The 22167-nt window shown below is 46.3% G+C and overlaps 1 protein-coding gene across 2 annotated transcripts in view; it reads left to right on the forward strand.

Moving 5' to 3' along the window:
• CFAP141 (cilia and flagella associated protein 141) overlaps positions 1–17836 on the forward strand; it is a 51171-nt gene extending 33335 nt beyond the window's left edge. For both annotated transcript variants that reach the window (XM_077292699.1, XM_077292748.1), the window contains 2 exons: positions 14117–14246; positions 17653–17836. In XM_077292699.1, the coding sequence (XP_077148814.1) occupies positions 14117–14246; positions 17653–17754 (232 nt within the window). In that variant the 3' untranslated portion in view covers positions 17755–17836. The remainder of the gene's footprint in view (positions 1–14116; positions 14247–17652) is intronic.
• Positions 17837–22167: the final 4331 nt, after the last annotated feature.

Consider the following 22167-nt stretch of genomic DNA (forward strand, 5'->3'; position numbering starts at 1 on the left):
ACAGAGTATAATGCAGCCACCCCAGAGTATGTAACCCCCATAGAATATAATACAGCCCACCTCCCCATAATATATAATGTAGCCCCCCATAGAATATAATGCAGCCCCCATAGTATATAACGCAGCCTCCCCCATAGAATATAATATACCCCCACAATAGTATATAACACAGCCACATAGTACATAACATGGCCTCCCCCATAGAATATAATATACTCCCCATAGTATATAGCAAAGCCCGCATATTATATAGCACAAACCGCATAGTATACAGCACAGCCTGCATACTATAGCACAGCTCGCGTAGTAGATAACACAGCCCACACAGCAGTATTCAGCACAGACCACACAGTAGTATACAGCACAGACCACACAGTAGTATACAGCACAGCCCACGTAGAAGTATACAGCACAGTCCACACAGTAGTATACAGCACAGCCCACAGAGTAATATATACAGCACAGCCCACAAAGTAATATATACAGCACAGCCCACAAAGTAATATATACAGCACAGCCCACAGAGAACTATATACAGCACAGCCCACAGAGAACTATATACAGCACAGCCCACAGAGAACTATATACAGCCCACAGTAGTATACAGCACAGAGCACAGCCCACAGAGAACTATATACAGCCCACAGTAGTATACAGCACAGAGCACAGCCCACAGAGAACTATATACAGCCCACAGTAGTATACAGCACAGAGCACAGCCCACAGAGAACTATATACAGCCCACAGCAGTATACAGCACAGAGCACAGCCCACAGAGAACTATATACAGCCCACAGTAGTATACAGCACAGAGCACAGCCCACAGAGAACTATATACAGCCCACAGCAGTATACAGCACAGAGCACAGCCCACAGAGAACTATATACAGCCCACAGCAGTATACAGCACAGAGCACAGCCCACAGAGAACTATATACAGCCCACAGCAGTATACAGCACAGAGCACAGCCCACAGAGAACTATATACAGCCCACAGCAGTATACAGCACAGAGCACAGCCCACAGAGAACTATATACAGCCCACAGTAGTATACAGCACAGAGCACAGCCCACAGAGAACTATATACAGCCCACAGTAGTATACAGCACAGAGCACAGCCCACAGAGAACTATATACAGCCCACAGCAGTATACAGCACAGAGCACAGCCCACAGAGAACTATATACAGCCCACAGCAGTATACAGCACAGAGCACAGCCCACAGAGAACTATATACAGCCCACAGTAGTATACAGCACAGAGCACAGCCCACAGAGAACTATATACAGCCCACAGCAGTATACAGCACAGAGCACAGCCCACAGAGAACTATATACAGCCCACAGCAGTATACAGCACAGAGCACAGCCCACAGAGAACTATATACAGCCCACAGCAGTATACAGCACAGAGCACAGCCCAGAGAACTATATACAGCCCACAGTAGTATACAGCACAGAGCACAGCCCACAGAGAACTATATACAGCCCACAGCAGTATACAGCACAGAGCACAGCCCACAGAGAACTATATACAGCCCACAGCAGTATACAGCACAGAGCACAGCCCACAGAGAACTATATACAGCCCACAGCAGTATACAGCACAGAGCACAGCCCACAGAGTACTATATACAGCCCACAGTAGTATACAGCACAGAGCACAGCCCACAGAGTACTATATATAGCACACAGCCCACGGTAGTATACAGCACAGAGCACAGCCCACAGAGAACTATATACAGCCCACAGTAGTATACAGCACAGAGCACAGCCCACAGAGAACTATATATAGCACAGAGCACACAGTAGTATACAGCACAGAGCACAGCCCACAGAGAACTATATACAGCCCACAGTAGTATACAGCACAGAGCACAGCCCACAGAGAGCTATATACAGCCCACAGCAGTATACAGCACAGAGCACAGCCCACAGAGAACTATATACAGCCCACAGCAGTATACAGCACAGAGCACAGCCCACAGAGAACTATATACAGCACAGAGCACAGCCCACAGAGAACTATATACAGCCCACAGCAGTATACAGCGCAGAGCACAGCCCACAGAGAACTATATACAGCCCACAGTAGTATACAGCACAGAGCACAGCCCACAGAGTACTATATACAGCCCACAGTAGTATACAGCACAGAGCACAGCCCACAGAGAACTATATACAGCCCACAGCAGTATACAGCACAGAGCACAGCCCACAGAGAACTATATACAGCCCACAGTGGTATACAGCACAGAGCACAGCCCACAGAGAACTATATACAGCCCACAGTAGTATACAGCACAGAGCACAGCCCACAGAGAACTATATACAGCCCACAGCAGTATACAGCACAGAGCACAGCCCACAGAGTACTATATACAGCCCACAGTAGTATACAGCACAGAGCACAGCCCATAGAGTACTATATACAGCCCACAGTAGTATACAGCACAGAGCACAGCCCATAGAGTACTATATACAGCCCACAGCAGTATACAGCACAGAGCACAGCCCACAGAGAACTATATACAGCCCACATCTCTTCTCTTCCTCCCCTCACCTCCTCCGAGAATGGCCCCACAGTCCAGAAAAAAAAAAAAACTCTCCTCACCTCTCCTCGTGCCCAGCGTTGCTTCCTGGTTCCTGCTCCTGTCTCAGCAGCTGCAGTCTGCCCGGGACACAGCAGGTGCGCGATGATATGACATCATCGCGCACCCGCAGTGTCAGAGGCAGAGCGGGGAATGATGGGAGAGGAGCGTCTGTAGACGCTCTCTCCTCCATCATTGCATTCAACTGTACCGGCGTCTATACGCCGGTATAGTTGAATGCGACGGCGGGGGCGGCGGATTGAGCGGCCCTCCACTGGCACCGGCCCTTCTGGCATTTGCCAGAAGTGCCCTATGGCCAGTCCGGCCCTGCACAGAAGTGACCTCATCTAGAGAAAAATCTCTCTCCAGATCATCCAAGCACTCCACGGAAATTGTGGGTGATTTGTTGAGTTTAATATATGCATTAATTTTCTCTTGGAATGAGTGGGTGGGAAGGTCTTTGAAACGGCCCTTTATGTTATACAGGGAGCTATAGTAATCAGAGAAGCTAGACAAAATTTCTTTGGGGCTGTGGACTGTTTTACCCTTGGCATCTTTAATGTGTGGTATGAATGTTTGTGGGCCCCGTGGATGTAGAGCCTTTGCTAAGTATTTGCCGCTCTTGTTCCCCAGGAGGTAGAATCTACTTCTAATTCGTTCTCCAAGACAACGTGACCTCTGGTCTAGAATTGTTAGTAGTTTCTGTCTAGCTGTGGACAGACTCGTCAGAGTGAGCGGAGACAGGTCTTGCTTGTGTTGCATCTCTAGTTTGTGGATCTGTGAGGAGAGGTCAGCTATGTTGGCCAGGCGTTCTTTTTTAAGACGGGCTCCCTGAGAAATAAGTGCAGCGCCCCAGAGTCCTGGTCGTTGCAGTACTGTGGCTCCGCCGCTAAGGGGAGCTATGGTACGTCTGATGGCACTGAAGGAGTTCATCTGATCAGGTATCACAGACACCAATACATTTTCACAGTCGGGCCTCCAGGGGGAGCTAAGGGTTCTATTCACTAGGCCACTCCCCACCATTGTGGGTAAACTGGGGGTCAGGCAGGAAGTTAGTCAGAAAGCTGACTGGGTTGGAACCAGGCAACACCTTGTGGCAGAGGGTGTTGTGGGGGGAAGATACAGTAGGGTCTCTGTCAGGGGTGGGATCCTGACAGAGGCTTGGCAACTTGAGCGAACGTAACGGGACCGTGCCTGCTCAGGATAGCGGCGGTGCCCAAGGAAGGATCAGAAGCGAGATAGATTGTGCTGAGTGAGAAACGAGATCAAAGCAATAAGGAGAATACCAGTAGGAGTCGTGCTGTAAGACCGAGGCAACATCCTACTGAGGCGCACAACCGGTGGCCGGAACGCCGAGAGAGTATTACAATATTCAGCTTCAAGCAATACTCTAAACAGCGGCAGGACAGTCAGTCTAAGGCGGGCTGTCTCACTTAAATCACCTATGCAGTCTTGGGGGGCAACTTGTGGAGAGGGGCGACTCTAGGGTCCCGGAAGAGCTCCGAGCCTACCCGTCAAACGGGTGCCGTCCCAACCAGAACATCAGGGAGGGACGGAGGATTAGCAGAACATCATCTAATCGAGTTGTGAGGGAACTTAAGAAACAGACACACAGTTGTGGGGACTTTCTGTAAGCACAGCAGGGAAGGACCGCAACACATAGCGCTAGAGGGAAGGCACAGATTTCCACCTGTGAAGAGAACTCTGGAGGTGCCATTGGACCGGCCGGACTTGCGCAGCCTGGTGAACCGTATTCTAGACTGAGGACCCAGAGATCTTCAGTAAAGAGGTAAAGAGACTGCAACCTGGTGTCCTCGTTATTTACTGCACTGCACCACTATCATCATCATCTATCCACATCATTCACTGTGCGCCCCTCGGCAGGGTCACGGACCGGGGCCTAGCCACCGTGACAACCCCAGAGCAGAGACTCAGAGGCACGGTACCGGGTACCCCTCGGCCCTGCGGCAGTGGGGGGCGCTACAACTTGGCGTCACGAACAGGATCTACTTAAGCCTGAAGAATCAGGTCATGTGTGCCTTGGAACTGTGATTTATTGTGCTTGGACTGTACTTTATTGCAAAGACTGTGTACTGCCATTTACCGCCAAAAGTTCCCGCCAAAAGTCGCCACCATTGCGGCGCCACAGGGAGCGCAGAGGAAGAAGAAGGGCGTGCCATGGGAGGATACCACCAAAGCGGCGCCAGAAGTAGCGACTGCCCCCTCCAACTCCTGCTGCGAGAGGACGACCTACCCAGCAGTAGAGGAGAACCGCCCCCTGACTTGCAACGGCGGGAACGAGGTGAAGGAGGAGCTCGACCTCGGAGAAATGGCGGAGCCAGGTGCATGCGTTGCCGCCGAATGCCCGACAGCGACGATGAGCAGCAAGTGCCCGAGCCACAGCGAGGTGATCCTGGCCTGCCCCTGCCCATCAGAGACGGACTTGCGTCCACCGCCGGTGAAGGACCTGAACTCCTTGGAGCCGCCGGTGGAGGAGCCGAGCTTACCTATCCCAGCCACGGAGCCATGGAGGGCGGAGCCACATCCAGAGACCACTCCGGAAGAGCCGTGGTCCGGGCTGCAGCCGATTCCAGTGTCCTTGTCAACGGACCGGAGCGACATCGGTGGAATCACATCAGGCGCAGGTATGGACGGCACCCCTACTCCCCTGGCCGATTCTGCTCTCCCGACCGATCCGGCTCCACTGACCGATCCCGCTCCTGTGACCGCTCCTCACCCCAGCAATAATCGTTCCTTCTTGGTGGAGCGGGTGATCCTCACCTCTAACGCGATGGGGAAGCTAGTGCCTCCGCTACCAACCAAGATGGGAGAACCCATAGATGTGGGCTTAGACGGGGTGATCCTCCGGTGGGACACCCCCTGGACCAGGCCGGATGGAACCCGGGAGGATGGCCTCACCCTTGCCGTGCTCACTTGGGAGCAATATAAGCAATGTTTAATCCACCACTGGAAGGATCGAGACGAGGCCGAACAACATGATACACAACGTAGAAAGTCTGCGCGCGGCAGGAAAGACGTGGTAAAGCGGGGAACTGTGCTGGCCTACCACCCGAAGAGGGGATGGGGCTCCATACAGGAACCGGGACTACCAACTGATGTCTTTGTTACCAGTTATAACGTGAAAACCCCATGCTGCAGTCGAGATGGTGACCCATTACAAAGGGGGGATCAGGTGACCTACACCCGTCATCGGAATGCACAAGGATGGTGCGCCCGGAACGTTCGACGGTGTGAACCTGAGAGAACGCCCCCTGTCGCCCCGATCATGACTGATCCCGATTTGCCAGATCTTGTTCCTATCACCACCGTACGCCTTGTAGCGGCTACTGAACTTGCAAGCAGGATTAGCCTTCAAATCCAGACACCGGCTGATCTGATGGCATCTGAGAGACCAACTACCAGTACAGGTGCTGCGTCGGCCGGGGAACGAAGACCATCTCCCACATTACAAGATGAGTAAGCAGGAATGCTTTAAAATATGTATATAGTTTCTTAACTGTTTGTTCGTTTTCTGTTTTGCTGCTAAACCCGTTCAGGGTTAACTTTTAAAGGGATCCCTTTGTTGACCCGGGATCCCTATTGTTTGTTTATTTTTTCTGAGTTTTGCACAAAGTTTCCCGAACTGCCGCAATCATGAACAGTGCATGATACAAACTTTTTGTAAATAGTTTGCACCTTATTAAAGGTGCTCCCTACTGGTTTTACTTCAAAAAGGACTCTTTGTGAAGATACCACACTGGAACCTTTGCTGAGTACGGACTGGTAGCTTGAGAAGATATGCTACCTCATAGAGACTTGGTCCCCTCTTAAAGGGGATGTTCATGTGTTGCACTTAAGAGAATAGTATTGCTTTAAGACTGAGAGATAGCAATAATGTTTTGATAAAGAGAACGTGATGATAATGTTTGTGTGAGAAAGTTATATGTATCCAATTAGTTAATTGTAAAGAAATGCTGATGATGTTCCCTGAAAGTGAAAGATAGAAGAAGGATGCAGTAGGCCCGTAGGGGTGGATGTAGTGTCCAGCATACATGTCAGTAAGAAAAATAATGAGAAAGTTAAATGTTCTATAGAAAATGTTTGATAATGTTGATAGATAATGAGGATAGAAGGTGAACCCTGAGTCCTCCTAGGAGTCATGTAGAGGTGGCTCGGTGCTCTTAAACTGAAAGTAATGTTATGTTCTATACTGTGTATAGTAGTTGAAAAGACAGAAGGCTCGGGCTGAAAGGAGCGGTCCTGTAAGAAAGGAGAGGCAGTAGGTCTGGTGCCGTTAGGACAGGCGGTCCTGCAGATTTAAAGAAGGAGAATGTAAAAGTTAAATTGCCTTATAATGTGATTATAAGAAGGTCTTTAGCGGATTCAGAGTGTACATCCTTAAAGGCGATGTTAAGTTATTGTTCAAAAGTTTGTACTAGTAGAATACCCGGTTGGGTAAGAAAAGTTATTTATAGCATGTTGCTATGATATTTAACTATGTTTGTAACGTTCAAGTGTCCTCACCTCCCATAAAGGGAAGCTCTGTTAAATATACTTATTGTTATTGCACTCAACAAAACTGTATGTCTTTTTGCTAACTTGTATTGTTGTTTTCTTCTCAGTCCCGGAGTACTGTGTTTAACCAGGGGGGAGTGCAGCGCCCCAGAGTCCTGGTCGTTGCAGTACTGTGGCTCCGCCGCTAAGGGGAGCTATGGTACGTCTGATGGCACTGAAGGAGTTCATCTGATCAGGTATCACAGACACCAATACATTTTCACAGTCGGGCCTCCAGGGGGAGCTAAGGGTTCTATTCACTAGGCCACTCCCCACCATTGTGGGTAAACTGGGGGTCAGGCAGGAAGTTAGTCAGAAAGCTGACTGGGTTGGAACCAGGCAACACCTTGTGGCAGAGGGTGTTGTGGGGGGAAGATACAGTAGGGTCTCTGTCAGGGGTGGGATCCTGACAGAGGCTTGGCAACTTGAGCGAATGTAACGGGACCGTGCCTGCTCAGGATAGCGGCGGTGCCCAAGGAAGGATCAGAAGCGAGATAGATTGTGCTGAGTGAGAAACGAGATCAAAGCAATAAGGAGAATACCAGTAGGAGTCGTGCTGTAAGACCGAGGCAACATCCTACTGAGGCGCACAACCTGTGGCCGGAACGCCGAGAGAGTATTACAATATTCAGCTTCAAGCAATACTCTAAACAGCGGCAGGACAGTCAGTCTAAGGCGGGCTGTCTCACTTAAATCACCTATGCAGTCTTGGGGGGCAACTTGTGGAGAGGGGCGACTCTAGGGTCCCGGAAGAGCTCCGAGCCTACCCGTCAAACGGGTACCGTCCCAACCAGAACATCAGGGAGGGACGGAGGATTAGCAGAACATCATCTAATCGAGTTGTGAGGGAACTTAAGAAACAGACACAACAGTTGTGGGGACTTTCTGTAAGCACAGCAGGGAAGGACCGCAACACATAGCGCTAGAGGGAAGGCACAGATTTCCACCTGTGAAGAGAACTCTGGAGGTGCCATTGGACCGGCCGGACTTGCGCAGCCTGGTGAACCGTATTCTGGACTGAGGACCCAGAGATCTTCAGTAAAGAGGTAAAGAGACTGCAACCTGGTGTCCTCGTTATTTACTGCACTGCACCACTATCATCATCATCTATCTACATCATTCACTGTGCGCCCCTCGGCAGGGTCACGGACCGGGGCCTAGCCACCGTGACAACCCCAGAGCAGAGACTCAGAGGCCCGGTACCGGGTACCCCTCGGCCCTGCGGCAGTGGGGGGCGCTACATAAGTATACCCCGCAAGACGCTCTTAAGAGCCTCCCATTGCATTGAAGGGGGCGTTGGATCCCCTGTATGATTTGCCACAAAATCTGTGATTGCACCCTTCATTGCCGACACACAGATCGGGTCCTGTAGTAGACTTTCATTTAGTCGCCAGGAAAAACTAGATCTTGTGGAAGGATCCAGCCGTATTGAGAAGTATATGGGTGCGTGGTCGGACCACAATACAGACCCTATATCCGCCTTCACCTCAAAATCCAATAAACACTGAGAAAGGGGGGGGAGGAGGGGGGAGGGGGAAGGGAGGGAGGGGGAAGGGGGCGAGGGAGGGGGGGAAGAGGGGGGGAGAGGGGGGGAGGGAGGCAAGAGGGAGTGGGGAAGAGGGGAGAGGAGGGGGGTGAGAAAAGGGAAGGAGGGAAGGGGGGGAAAGAAAAAGAAAAAAAAAAAGGGGGGGGGGGAGATTAATAGGCAAACCAGCAATTCACTAACACTATCTCAGAGTTAAGTAGTTAGGCCTATAAACAATTAAGAAGTTGTGTATGACAAGGCGTGCATAGTTCAAAACCAGATCGGTGTGTGAATCAGTGGAACTAATAACGAACTATGAAAGTGTAAAAGAGAACATCACAGGAGAAGGCAGCGTTTGACAGGGGCTCCTCTCAAGGTGGGTCCGGGGGGGAACCAGTCTTCTTACGCTGCTTAGATTGCTGTGCTTTCAGCCATCTTGGGGGAATGTCTGGAAGTTGGGGTGAGCGCGAGTCCGGGAGGTCAGTCATTGGTAGTTCAAAGGTTCCTAGCAGGTTGGCCAGGTCACCCAGATTGCGGAAGATGGCCGTCTTCCCGTCTTTAAAGGCAATCAGCTGTAATGGGTATCCCCATCTATAAGTAATGTCTCTGTCCTTGAGGAGAGACAATAAGGGCCGTAATGCTCTCCTGAGCTGTAACGTGCGCCTAGATAGATCGGACAGTAGTAAAATTTGAGTTCCACAGTAGTTGATGGTGCCCCTCCGCCTGACAGCCAACATGATGGCCTCCTTGGTTTTATAGTAATGAACTCTACAGATGACGTCCCTAGGTCTCGATTCTGATGTCGGTTTGGGTCCCAGGGATCTGTGTATACGGCCGAACTCAACTGAGCCGCCTTCCTCACCGTCGAGGAGGTCAAGGAATATTTTCTGTACAGTAGAGTCCAGATCAGGGGGATTTACTGATTCAGGGAGGCCGCGGATTCTGATGTTGTTACGTCTGTTGCGATTTTCTAAGTCCTCCATTCCTGTCGCAAACTCCTCCAGTCTTTGAGCGTGGCTAGCTATAATCTCCCTGTGGGTTTGTAGTTCTTGTAAAATAATGTACTGAGACTTCTCTACCTCTTCCACCCGAGTTGTAAATTCTGATTTGAGAGCGTGTAGCTCTTTTTTGTAGGAGTTTTCAATACGACAGGCGAAAGCCTCCAAGTCTGATTTAGTAGGGAGAGATCTGATGAATTTGCTAAGCTCGTTAACAGACACATCTGGGAGTTCGTTATTGTCATCCCCTTCATTGGCCAATCTTTCAGGGGAGCCCTGGTGGGCTGGTGGATCATGTATGTTAGAGCTATCACCTGGGGTCTTGGTGGAGGATTTGGATCTTGTGTTCCTGTGTTGGCCATTTGTATGGAGATAACGATCCATGTTGCCAGGGAGAGGGTCTGAATCTGGAAGCAGTCCAGAACACTTTCCGGTCTTACCCATACACGCCTGCGAGACTTCAACTACTAATAGGTGGCTGCGGGGGGGATTTGGAGGGCATGTGTGACTACATTAGGCAGGCAGACCTCTCAGCAGCAGGTTCTTTTCCCCTATAGGAATCCTGGGCTCAATGGGGGGTTAGGCCTGAGGTTTTATGGCCTATGAGTGGGTCAATAAAGACAGGCTTAATTGTGATTAAGAGGCTATTCCCTTATGGGGGCCCCGTGTTTGGTGCCAAAAATAGAGGAAGAGGGAAGCCTCCTAAGTCCTGAGTTGGCGCTGTACTCCACCTTCCACTCTAGTCCAGTGAGACAATGGGAACGCGAGGGGATGGTAGAGACAGGCAGCGGGGGCGACCAGAGGACAGGCTGCACCCAGAGCTGGTGACTGGTAGCGAGACGGCAGGATGGGCACCGCCGTGGTCAGCGTCTAACTCCCGCGCCTCTGGCACTCCCACAGACACCCAGGCCTGCTGTGCGTCTCCCTCCCTGCCTCGCGTCCCGGTACCTGTAGCGTGGGCCTGACCTCCTCCGTGCTCTGTCCACCTCCAGAGAGCCGTATCAAGGTGGTAGCAGCGTCACCTCTCCTGGTCACCTCAGGCGCCGGTCAGTGCTCCTCCGTCCCGGGGCCCCTCCAGCTGGTGGGACCACGTACAGGATGGGCACCGGCTCCGCTTCGCTCAGGTATGCGATTTCTTCTATGGCTTTTCTGGACGTCGCTATCGCCGGCTGCAGCGGTGACCTCGGCAGTGGAACGGGGGGGGGCACCGAGGCGATCCCCGTCGATCCTTGGTCTTCGCTGTGGTGGTGCTCAGTGATGCAGCAGCGTGCTGAAGCAGGGTCCTCCGTGGTGAGCCAGGCGGCTCCGGCGCTGTGGCCGGTCTCCTGCGTCCCAGACAGGGGAAGGATCGCTGGGCAGGCGTGACGCTCCTCAGCGTAGTTCTCTGGTGCGGTCGCACCCCTTACCGCTCGGTGTCCAGAAGAGTCTCCTGACTCTTATCGGTCCCCAGCGTCACTCCTCTGACAAATGAGGATCCGACCCCAGCTCTCAGGTATGTTCGGCCTGGGTTTAAAATAGTTCAAGGGGCTGCAGAGGAGGCCGCGGTGATCAGCCCTCAGGGCTGTACTGTGAAGGCGGGAAAGCCTTCACCATGCGGCCTGTGGGCCCAAATCTTCAGATAGTAAATTTTGTAGTCCAGGTCTCAAGAGTGGGTCAATTTTGGGATCAGAGTGATCCTGATGGGGTCTCAGATAGAAGGCTGTTTAGGGCTAGGTAGGTGGGGGTGATGTGTGTGGATTTAGGAAAGAATCCCACGGGAGCTCAGGAGCCACACGTCTCCTCCGTTGCAGTCCTAGGTCACGCCCCCGATAGACCATTATTTTTAATCTTTTTTAATCTTTAAAGACTCCATAATAACAGGGTCTGTACCACAGGACTGGTGTATAGCAAATGTGGTGCCAATATTCAAAAAGGGGACAAAAACTGAACTCGGTAATTATAGGCCAGTAAGCTTAACCTCTACTGTGGGTAAAATCCTGGAGGGCATTCTAAGGGATGCTATACTGGAGTATCTGAAGAGGAATAACCTCATGACCCATTATCAGCATGGGTTTACTAGGGACCGTTACTGTCAGACTAATCTGATCAGCTTCTATGAAGAGGTAAGTTCCGGACTGGACCAAGGGAACCCAGTGGACATAGTGTATATGGACTTTTAAAAAGCTTTTGATACGGTGCCACACAAAAGGTTGATACATAAAATGAGAATAATGGGGATAGGGGATAGGGGAAAATATGTGTAAGTGGGTTAAGAGCTGGCTCAGGGATAGGAAACAAAGGGTGGTTATTAATGGAGCACACTCGGACTGGGTTGCGGTTAGCAGTGGGGTACCACAGGGGTCAGTATTGGGCCCTCTTCTTTTTAACATATTTATTAATGACCTTGTAGGGGGCATTCAGAGCAGAATTTCAATATTTGCAGATGACACTAAACTCTGCAGGGTAATCAATACAGAGGAGGACAATTTTATATTACAGGATGATTTATGTAAACTAGAAGCTTGGGCTGATAAATGGCAAATGAGCTTTAATGGGGATAAATGTATGGTCATGCACTTGGGTAGAAGTAATAAGATGAATAACTATGTGCTTAATTCTAAAACTCTGGGCAAAACCGTCAATGAAAAAGACCTGGGTGTATGGGTGAATGACAAACTCATATTCAGTGGCCAGTGTCAGGCAGCTGCTACAAAGGCAAATAAAATAATGGGATGCATTAAAAGAGGCATAGATGCTCATGAGGAGAACATCATTTTACCTCTATACAAGTCAGTAGTGCGACCACACTTAGAATACTGTGTACAGTTCTGGTCTCCGGTGTAAAAGAAAGACATAGCTGAACTAGAGCGGATGCAGAGAAGAGCGACCAAGGTTATTAGAGGGCTGGGGGGTCTGCAATACCAAGATAGGTTATTACACTTGGGGCTATTTAGTTTGGAAAAACGAAGACTAAGGGGTGATCTTATTTTAATGTATAAATATATGAGGGGACAGTACAAAGACCTTTCTGATGATCTTTTTAATCATAGACCTGAGACAGGGACATGGGGGCATCCTCTACGTCTGGAAGAAAGAAGGTTTAAGCATAATAACAGACACGGGTTCTTTACTGTAAGAGCAGTAAGACTATGGAACTCTCTGCCGGATGATGTTGTAATGAGTGATTCATTACTTAAATTTAAGAGGGGAGTGGATGCCTTTCTGGAAAAGTATAATGTTACAGGATATATATACTAGATTCCTTGATAGGGCGTTGACCCAGGGAACTAGTCTGATTGCCGTATGTGGAGTCGGGAAGGAATTTTTTTCCCCAAGTGGAGCTTACTATTTTCCACATGTTTTTTTTTTGCCTTCTTCTGGATCAACATGTTAGGGCATGTTAGGTTAGGCTATGGGTTGAACTAGATGGATTTAAAGTCTTCCTTCAACCTTAATAACTATGTTACTATGCATATAGCACAGCCACGTAGTATATTGCACAGCCCACATAGTATATTGCCCAGCCACATAGTATATTGCCCAGCCACGTAGTATATTGCCCAGCCACGTAGTATATTGCACAGCCACGTAGTATATTGAACAGCCACGTAGTATATTGCACAGTGATGTAGTATATAGCACAGCCACGGAGTATACTGCACAGCCACGTAGTATATTGCCCAGCGACGTAGTATATTGCCCAGCCACGTAGTATATTGCACAGCCACGTAGTATATTGTACAGCCACGTAGTATATTGAACAGCCACGTAGTATATTGAACAGCTACGTAGTATATTGCACAGCGACGTAGTATATAGCACAGCCCCAGAGTATATAGCACAGTCCATGTAGTATATTGCACAGCAAAATAGTATATAGCACAGCCACAGAGTATATTGCACAGACCACGGAGTATATTGCACAGCCCACGGAGTATATACTCACCTTCCGTCCGCAGCTGTCACCGCTGCATGTGCTGCGCTGTTTCCTGCTGTCGCGGCTGTCATCAATGACCGCGGCCGTCATCAATGACCGCGGCCGTCATCACTGACCGTGGCCGTCATCACTGACCGCGGCCATCATCATTGACCGCGGCCGCTAATTTAGTCCCCAGCTTTTGGCCGCGGTAGGCCCAACAGCGCCCATGGTCCCGGCCGGGCCTGTACGGAGTGGGCGGGGACTCGCTCTGCATACTTCCTGGCCTCCCCGCCCTTTTGTCTATGCCCACTGGCTGGCCGCGATCAATGAATATCCGTGACAGACAGAAAGACGGAAGTGACCCTTAGACAATTGTATAGTAGATATGTGAGGAACGGTGATGTCACTGCTGTAATATATCATTATATGTGAGGAGCAGTGATGTCACTGCTGTAATATATCATTATATGTGAGGAGCGATGATGTCACTCGTGCCTTAGGTTAAAGTTTTTTTCCCCCTTTCTCACTATGTGTTATATGTGACTTGCAGTCAACGTAGTCTCCAGGACATGTATGAATGGAAAGAGGACACACGTGGGGTCAATGCTGCCCGTATCCAAAAACGTCAAAACATCCAGAAACAACAAGAAATCCAGTTGGCAAATAAAGAACTTGTAATGGTGAGAAAAAAGCACAGCAGAAGTACGATTATCTCATTATAATTATCATCACCATAAATGTATTATTGCCTCTCTATACAAGAATATAACTACTATAATACTGCCCCTATGTACAAGAATATAACTACTATAATACTGCCCCCTATGTACAAGAATATAACTGCTATAATACTGCTCCTATGTACAAGAATATAACTATTATAATACTGTCCTCTATTTACAAGAATATAATTACTGTAATACTGCCTTCTATGCAGAAGAATATAGTTACTATAATACCGCCCCTATGTAAAAGAATATAACTACTAAAATACTGCTCCTATGTACAAAAATATAACTACTGTAGTACTGCCCTCTTTGTACAAGAATTGTACAAGAATATAACATCTGGACCCGTGGAAGCATGTTAAACGCGAAACAGCCATAGTCCTGTTTTTTTGCCTGCATACCTACATCCGTCCTGCCCTCAAAAACCTTGTCCATGAAAAGCTTTCTTAAATAAAGGAGTTAGGTTTTTATGACCTGGTAAATGGAGTGTTGCTGCTTTTTTTTCCTTTATTTTGGATAACTACTATAATACTGTCCCCTATGTACAAGAATACAACTACTATAATAGTGCCGCTATGTACAAGAATATAACTGCTATAATACTGCCCCCTATGTACAAGAATATAACTACTATAATACTGCTCCTATGTACAAAAATATAACTATTATAATACTGTCCCTATGTACAAGAATATTACTACTATAATACTGGTCCTATGTACAAGAATATAACTACTATAATACTGCTCCTATGTACAAGATTATAACTATTATAATACTACCCCCTATGTACAAGAATATAACTACTATAATACTGTCCCCTATGTACAAGAATATAACTACTATAATACTGCCCCATGTACAAGAATATAACTACTATAATACTGCCCCCTATGTACAAGAATATAACTACTATAATACAGCTCCCTATGTACAAGAATAAAACTACTATAATACTGCCCCTATGTGCAAGAATATAACTACTATAATACTGCTCCTATGTACAAGAATATAACTACTATAATACTGCCCCTATGTACAAGAATATAACTACTATAATACTGCTCCCTATGTACAAGAATATAACTACTATAATACTGTCCCCTATGTACAAGAATATAACTACTATAATACTGCTCCTAGGTACAAGAATATAATTACTATAATACTGCCCCTATGTACAAGATTATAACTATTATAATACTGCCTCCTATGTACAAGAATATAATTACTATACTACTGCCCCCTGTGTACAAGAATATAATTACTATACTACTGTCCCCTATGTACAAGAATATAACTACTATAATACTGCCCCATGTACAAGAATATAACTACTATAATACTGCCCCCTATGTACAAGAATATAACTACTATAATACTGCTCCTATGTACAAGAATATAACTACTATAATACTGCCCCATGTACAGGAATATAACTACTATAATACTGCCCCTATGTACAAGAATATAACTACTATAATACTGCCCCTATGTACAAGAATATAACTACTATAATACTGCCCCTATGTACAAGAATATAACTACTATATTACTGCCCTCTATGTACAAGAATATTACTACTATAATACTGCTCCTATGTTCAGTAATATAACTACTATAATACTGCCCATATACACAAGAATATAACTACTATAATACTGCTCCTATGTTCAGTAATATAACTACTATAATACTGCCCATATACACAAGAATATAACTACTATAATACTGCTCCTATGTACAAGAATATAACTACTATACTACTGCCCCCTGTGTACAAGAATATAATTACTATACTACTGTCCCCTATGTACAAGAATATAACTACTATAATACTGCCCCATGTACAAGAATATAACTACTATAATACTGCCCCCTATGTACAAGAATATAACTACTATAATACTGCCCCCTATGTACAAGAATATAACTACTATAATACTGCTCCTATGTACAAGAATATAACTACTATAATACTGCTCCTATGTACAAGAATATAACTACTATACTACTGCCCCCTGTGTACAAGAATATAATTACTATACTACTGTCCCCTATGTACAAGAATATAACTACTATAATACTGCCCCATGTACAAGAATATAACTACTATAATACTGCCCCCTATGTACAAGAATATAACTACTATAATACTGCCCCCTATGTACAAGAATATAACTACTATAATACTGCTCCTATGTACAAGAATATAACTACTATAATACTGCTCCTATATACAAGAATATAACTACTATACTACTGCCCCCTGTGTACAAGAATATAATTACTATACTACTGTCCCCTATGTACAAGAATATAACTACTATAATACTGCCCCATGTACAAGAATATAACTACTATAATACTGCCCCCTGTGTACAAGAATATAACTACTATAATACTGCTCCTATGTACAAGAATATAACTACTATAATACTGCCCCTATGTACAAGAACATAACTACTATAATACTGCCCCTATGTACAAGAATATAACTACTATAATACTGCCCCTATGTACAAGAATATAACAACTATAATACTGCTCCTATGTACAAGAATATAACTACTATACTACTGCCCCCTGTGTACAAGAATATAATTACTATACTACTGTCCCCTATGTACAAGAATATAACTACTATAATACTGCTCCATGTACAAGAATATAACTACTATAATACTGCCCCCTATGTACAAGAATATAACTACTATAATACTGCCCCCTGTGTACAAGAATATAACTACTATAATACTGCTCCTATGTACAAGAATATAACTACTATAATACTGCCCCTATGTACAAGAATATAACTACTATAATACTGCCCCTATGTACAAGAATATAACTACTATAATACTGCCCCTATGTACAAGAATATAACAACTATAATACTGCTCCTATGTACAAGAATATAACTACTATACTACTGCCCCCTGTGTACAAGAATATAATTACTATACTACTGTCCCCTATGTACAAGAATATAACTACTATAATACTGCTTCTATGTACAAGAGTATAACTATTATAATACTGCTCCTATGTACAAGAATATAACTACTATAATACTGCCCCATGTACAAGAATATAACTACTATAATACTACCCCTATGTACAAGAATATAACTACTATAATACTGCCCCTATGTACAAGAATATAACTACTATAATACTGCCCCTATGTACAAGAATATAACTACTATAATACTGCCCCCTATGTACAAGAATATAACTACTATAATACTGCCCCCTATGTACAAGAATATAACTACTATAATACTGCCCCATGTACAAGAATATAACTACTATAATACTGCCATCTCTGTAGATGTTTAATGACTGTCTTTTTTAGCTCCGCAGGGCTGCTCTTCGATGTCTTTTTGAGGAGGAATATCTCCAGTATCAGCAGGAGCTGAATTTCATTGGAAAGACATTGTATGTGCAGAGACTCTGAGACTCTCACTCACCCTGTACCACTACGTGGCTTTATATTTTCTTTTCAAATGTTTGGAGGCATTAAAGTGACAGCATGCCCATGTGAGTGGATTCTTTTTAGCAGTTCACACCTGAATGTACACATTATATAAATGATCATACTGGTGTCCGGTGTATATATCGCAGTGCTGCACCATGACTGCATCATCAGGGGTACAAACACGTCGACACAGAAATTTTAATTATATGTAATATCTTCTGCTGAGCCTTGTATCTAATTCCACCATGTGCGATAATGTCTGCTGAGCTCCCCTATGATCAGTGCATGGTCCTGCTGGGTTTCTGTGTGGTCTCTACGGTTAACTTTTACCTGTATATTACTATTATGGGGTTGGGGATTTCCTATGCTACAGTCTGGGAAACTGTGAGGGAAGAGTTAACTCTACAGATGGTAGTCTTGACATTGGGGAGATAAATGCCTTCTTTCTTTCTGAGAACAATGCTGTAGTGTGTGGGGAGTGTTCAGATGGTGGTAATTCCACCAGTGCCCAGGAGAGGGTAGCCTGAGCTGCCGTATGTCATCTGCTCCGTTATCTCATTATTACAATCCTGGGGGATGACTTCTGATCTAATGCCGCTCTGTCATCTGTCACCCACTCCTGATCATCCCAGTCAACTCCAAACACAAATGGCGTGCCACCCGCCAATCATTATCCTATATGACTAGGAGAATCTCCAGTACAGAGAAGCACAGCCCCTGAACACGGGGAAAACTGAGAACAATAGGTCTCGTTGGGTTCAAACATTTGTTTTCCTAATTTATCAACCAAAATATTGTTTTTGCTTTACAAGGATGTACCAAACAGTCGTTTTCTAAAGGAGCATTTGATGGGAATACATTCAGTTTTACACTTCTGCATCTTCAGAAACAAAATCTCCTAGAAATCTTTGGTATCGGCACATCCCAGTATTCCTGTCAGGACTGTTTTGTTGGGTGTCCCGGACTAGGGGCTTCTTGCTTGTCCGTAATGCTAGGGGCGCCGTTGCTTGCACTGTTTCAGTATTACTTCTGATAATGAAGACGGTGGGGCCACGCAACTTGCCTTACTCCTTTATTCACCCTCATTCTGTACCCTTCCCCCACCCAGGGAAGAGGGGAGTAGTAGAGTACCGTAATACACCAACCAGAGTAACAAGGTAATATGAACAGGGGTAACGGAAAATACCAAACATGCAAATATAATCACGCATAAACAGAGGGAGGCATCGGGGAGTGGAGGATGGAGTAAAACCAAAGTAGGAGACGGAGGGGAATTTAGCATACAACCAAAACCTAGCAACAGCCTCAGATAAATCCATCAAATGCCTTCTCAGAAAACAACTACAAACAACCATCTCCTAACCATGCAGCATAAGCTAGCTCTGGCAATGAGTTTTAGAAAGGGCCCAGATTATATAGGAGAGGGGAATGGCTAACAGTGAACAGCTGAGAGCCTTAATGCAGGAAAGATTCCAAGATCTCAACTGAGCAGATTAACACCTGCACTGCTAAAAGATACCTGCGCTGTTTAATATGAAAGTGAAGTGCTTCTAAGGGTATGTTTCCACAGTCAGGAAACGCTGCTTGTTTGACGCTGCGCAGAGCTGCAGCGTCAAACAAGCAGCGTCCAGATGTTCCAGCATAGTGGAGGGGATTTTATGAAATCCCGTCTCCACTATGCGTGGAAACCCGCACGCGGCGGCCCTGCGACTCCGGACATGCTGCGCGTCTTTTCAGATCGCAGCATGTCCGTACACCTTGCGGGGACGCAGCGTCCCCGCAAGGCATATCACAGAGCGCTATGGGAGAGAGCGATCATCCCGGATGTGAAGAGTTAACACATCCGGCATGATCGCGTCCCAGAAAGGGGGCGGGGCTTAGCGCCGAGCGGCTTCGCCACTGCGGCGATACCGCCGGCCATCCTGACAGTGGAAACATACCCTTAGGGTATGTGTCCACGTTCAGGCTTGCTTCAGGCTTTGGTCAGGATTTTATGCAAGTAAAATCCTGACCAAAACTGCACCTGAGGTCACTGGCAGGTCACCTGCGGTGTGCCTGCGTGTTTTGCTCATTGTAGCAACATGCTGCGTTTTGAAAAAACGCACCGCATGTGCGTTTTCGCGGGAAAAACCGCATGCGTTTTTTCCTGCACAGTGGAGACGGGATTTCATTAAATCCCCTCCACTATGCTGTAACATCTGGACGCTGCGTTTTTGACGCTGCGGCTCAGCGCTGCGTCAAAAACGCAGCGTTTCCTGAACGTGGACACATACCCTAAGGCTACTTTCACACATCAGTTTTTTGCCGTCAGGCTCAATCCGGCGATTTTAGAAAGAAACGGATCGGTCGCAGATTGTGAAAAACTGATGAGACTGATCCGTTTTTTCACCGGATCCGACTAGCTGATCTGGAGAGAGAGCGACAGAGACCCCAGAATAGAAAACGCATGCTTGGTTAAAAAAAAAAGGAATCAGTCACTGGATTCCATCATTTGATGGATCTGGCACTAAGGGTTCCATTATAGCAAACGACGGACGGTGACGGATCCGTCGCTGTCCGTTTTTTCGATGGACACAAAAAGCGTTACAATGTCTGTTTTTTTTCCGGCTGCCGAAAAAACAATTTTTAACGGATCCGGTGAAAAACCAAAGAAACGAGAGACCATCCGTCACAATCTATTGCTAATATAAGTCTATGAGAAAAAAAAAAGGATCCGGTGGCAACTTTTGCCGGATCCGTTTTTTTCAAAATTCACTGGATTGTGCAGGACGGCAAAAAACTGGTGTGTGAAGGCAGCCTAAACAGTGCAGGAGTAGGAGAAATTAGATGTTGCGGTTATTTGGTTTTTCTCTGTCTCTGTAAACCCATGACAGTTGCCTGTTTTTCAGTTTTGGCACATCCCAGGATTCCCTGGTTGTTCAGTTTCTACATGTCATGGGGATACCACGACAGTGTGAGGTCAGACAATCGCAGTGTCTTCACCGTCCTGTTAGCATTCTTGGCTTTCTTTGCTGCAAGGGTTAAAATTCTTAGTTGGACTCCTGGAGTTCTGTCTTGGGTTGTATCAGCTGTTCTGAGTTCTTACTTCCAGCAGGTATAAGAACCCTCCTCCTTGCTTCTGATCTTGTCAATGATCGTTACCACTACCTGGTTTGGAGTTGGAGAGTTTTTCAGGAGATTGCTGCATGTAGTTGGCTTGCACATTTATCCTTCTCCTCTCCCATTTGGTTTCTCCTACCTATCCATCCCTGTTTCCCACTCTCTTTTTTTGTGAGTGTATATGTAAGATTGTAGTTTTCTTTTATCCCTGTCTGTTTACTCATGTCTCTCTGGTTAGTGTTTGCCTATAAAATTCAGCCTCTCATCTCCCCGGGATATCCTAGAGCGACACCAACTTCAAGGGATCGAGTAGGTACAGTCCCTTGTCACTATGTGACACTGTACGTCCCAGTATTCCCTTATTCCGTATCTGCATATCCCAGCATTCTCTATTTGTTCGGTATCTAAAGGGAAAAGACAGGCACAACGATAACATACACAGACAGACATATTCATGTATCCTATAGATACATGTAATACCCAATATCTGGGGTATGCGTATGTGTACTGGACTAAGCATTGAACATGACCTTCGGTAAATTATAATGCAAACAGAGAAGAAATAAGGAACTGAAATAATAGTCAAAAGATACAATAAAATAAGATAAATACTTTTATTAACCCCTTTCCGACATTGGACGTAATAGTACACCAATGCCGGACTCAGCGCTGGAGCCCGCACCTTTCCGGGCACATGACATCTGGTCTATACAGCTGACATGCGCCCGCAACAGCCACGGGTGGAAATGTGATCCACCCGCAGCTGCTAACTAGTTAAATGCCACTGTCAATCTCTGACAGCAGCATTTAACTTGCGCTTACTAGAAGCGCATTGCTATTCCCGCCCATCGGTGACCCGTCTCACATAATCGCGGGTCACCGATGGGTCGGCATGACGACCAGAGGTCTTCAGCAGACTTCTATGGTTGTCATTGTCAGATTGCTATGAGTGCCACCCTATGGTCGGCGTTCATAACAAGTGAGCATTTCTGCTACATACAGGCGATCTGATCATCGTAGTGTGTAGCAGAGACGAACAAAGTACTGCAGCTTCTAGTCTCCCATGGAGACTATTGAAGCATGCAAAAAGTAAAAAAAAATGTTTTAAAAAAAGAAAAAATATATAAGGGTAAGTTCACACTGGTCGTTTTTGATGTGTTTCTATTTCTGCAGCCAACCCTGATTTCTTGGCAGGAAAGAACATGCGGCAAAAACGCATGTTTTGGTGCATTTTTGCAGTGGTTTTGGTGCTTTTTTTTCATGCGTTTTTGGGGCTAGCTTGTGCTTCTTTGT

Source organism: Ranitomeya variabilis, chromosome 1 (genome assembly GCF_051348905.1).
Source record: "Ranitomeya variabilis isolate aRanVar5 chromosome 1, aRanVar5.hap1, whole genome shotgun sequence".
NCBI lineage: Eukaryota > Metazoa > Chordata > Amphibia > Anura > Dendrobatidae > Ranitomeya > Ranitomeya variabilis.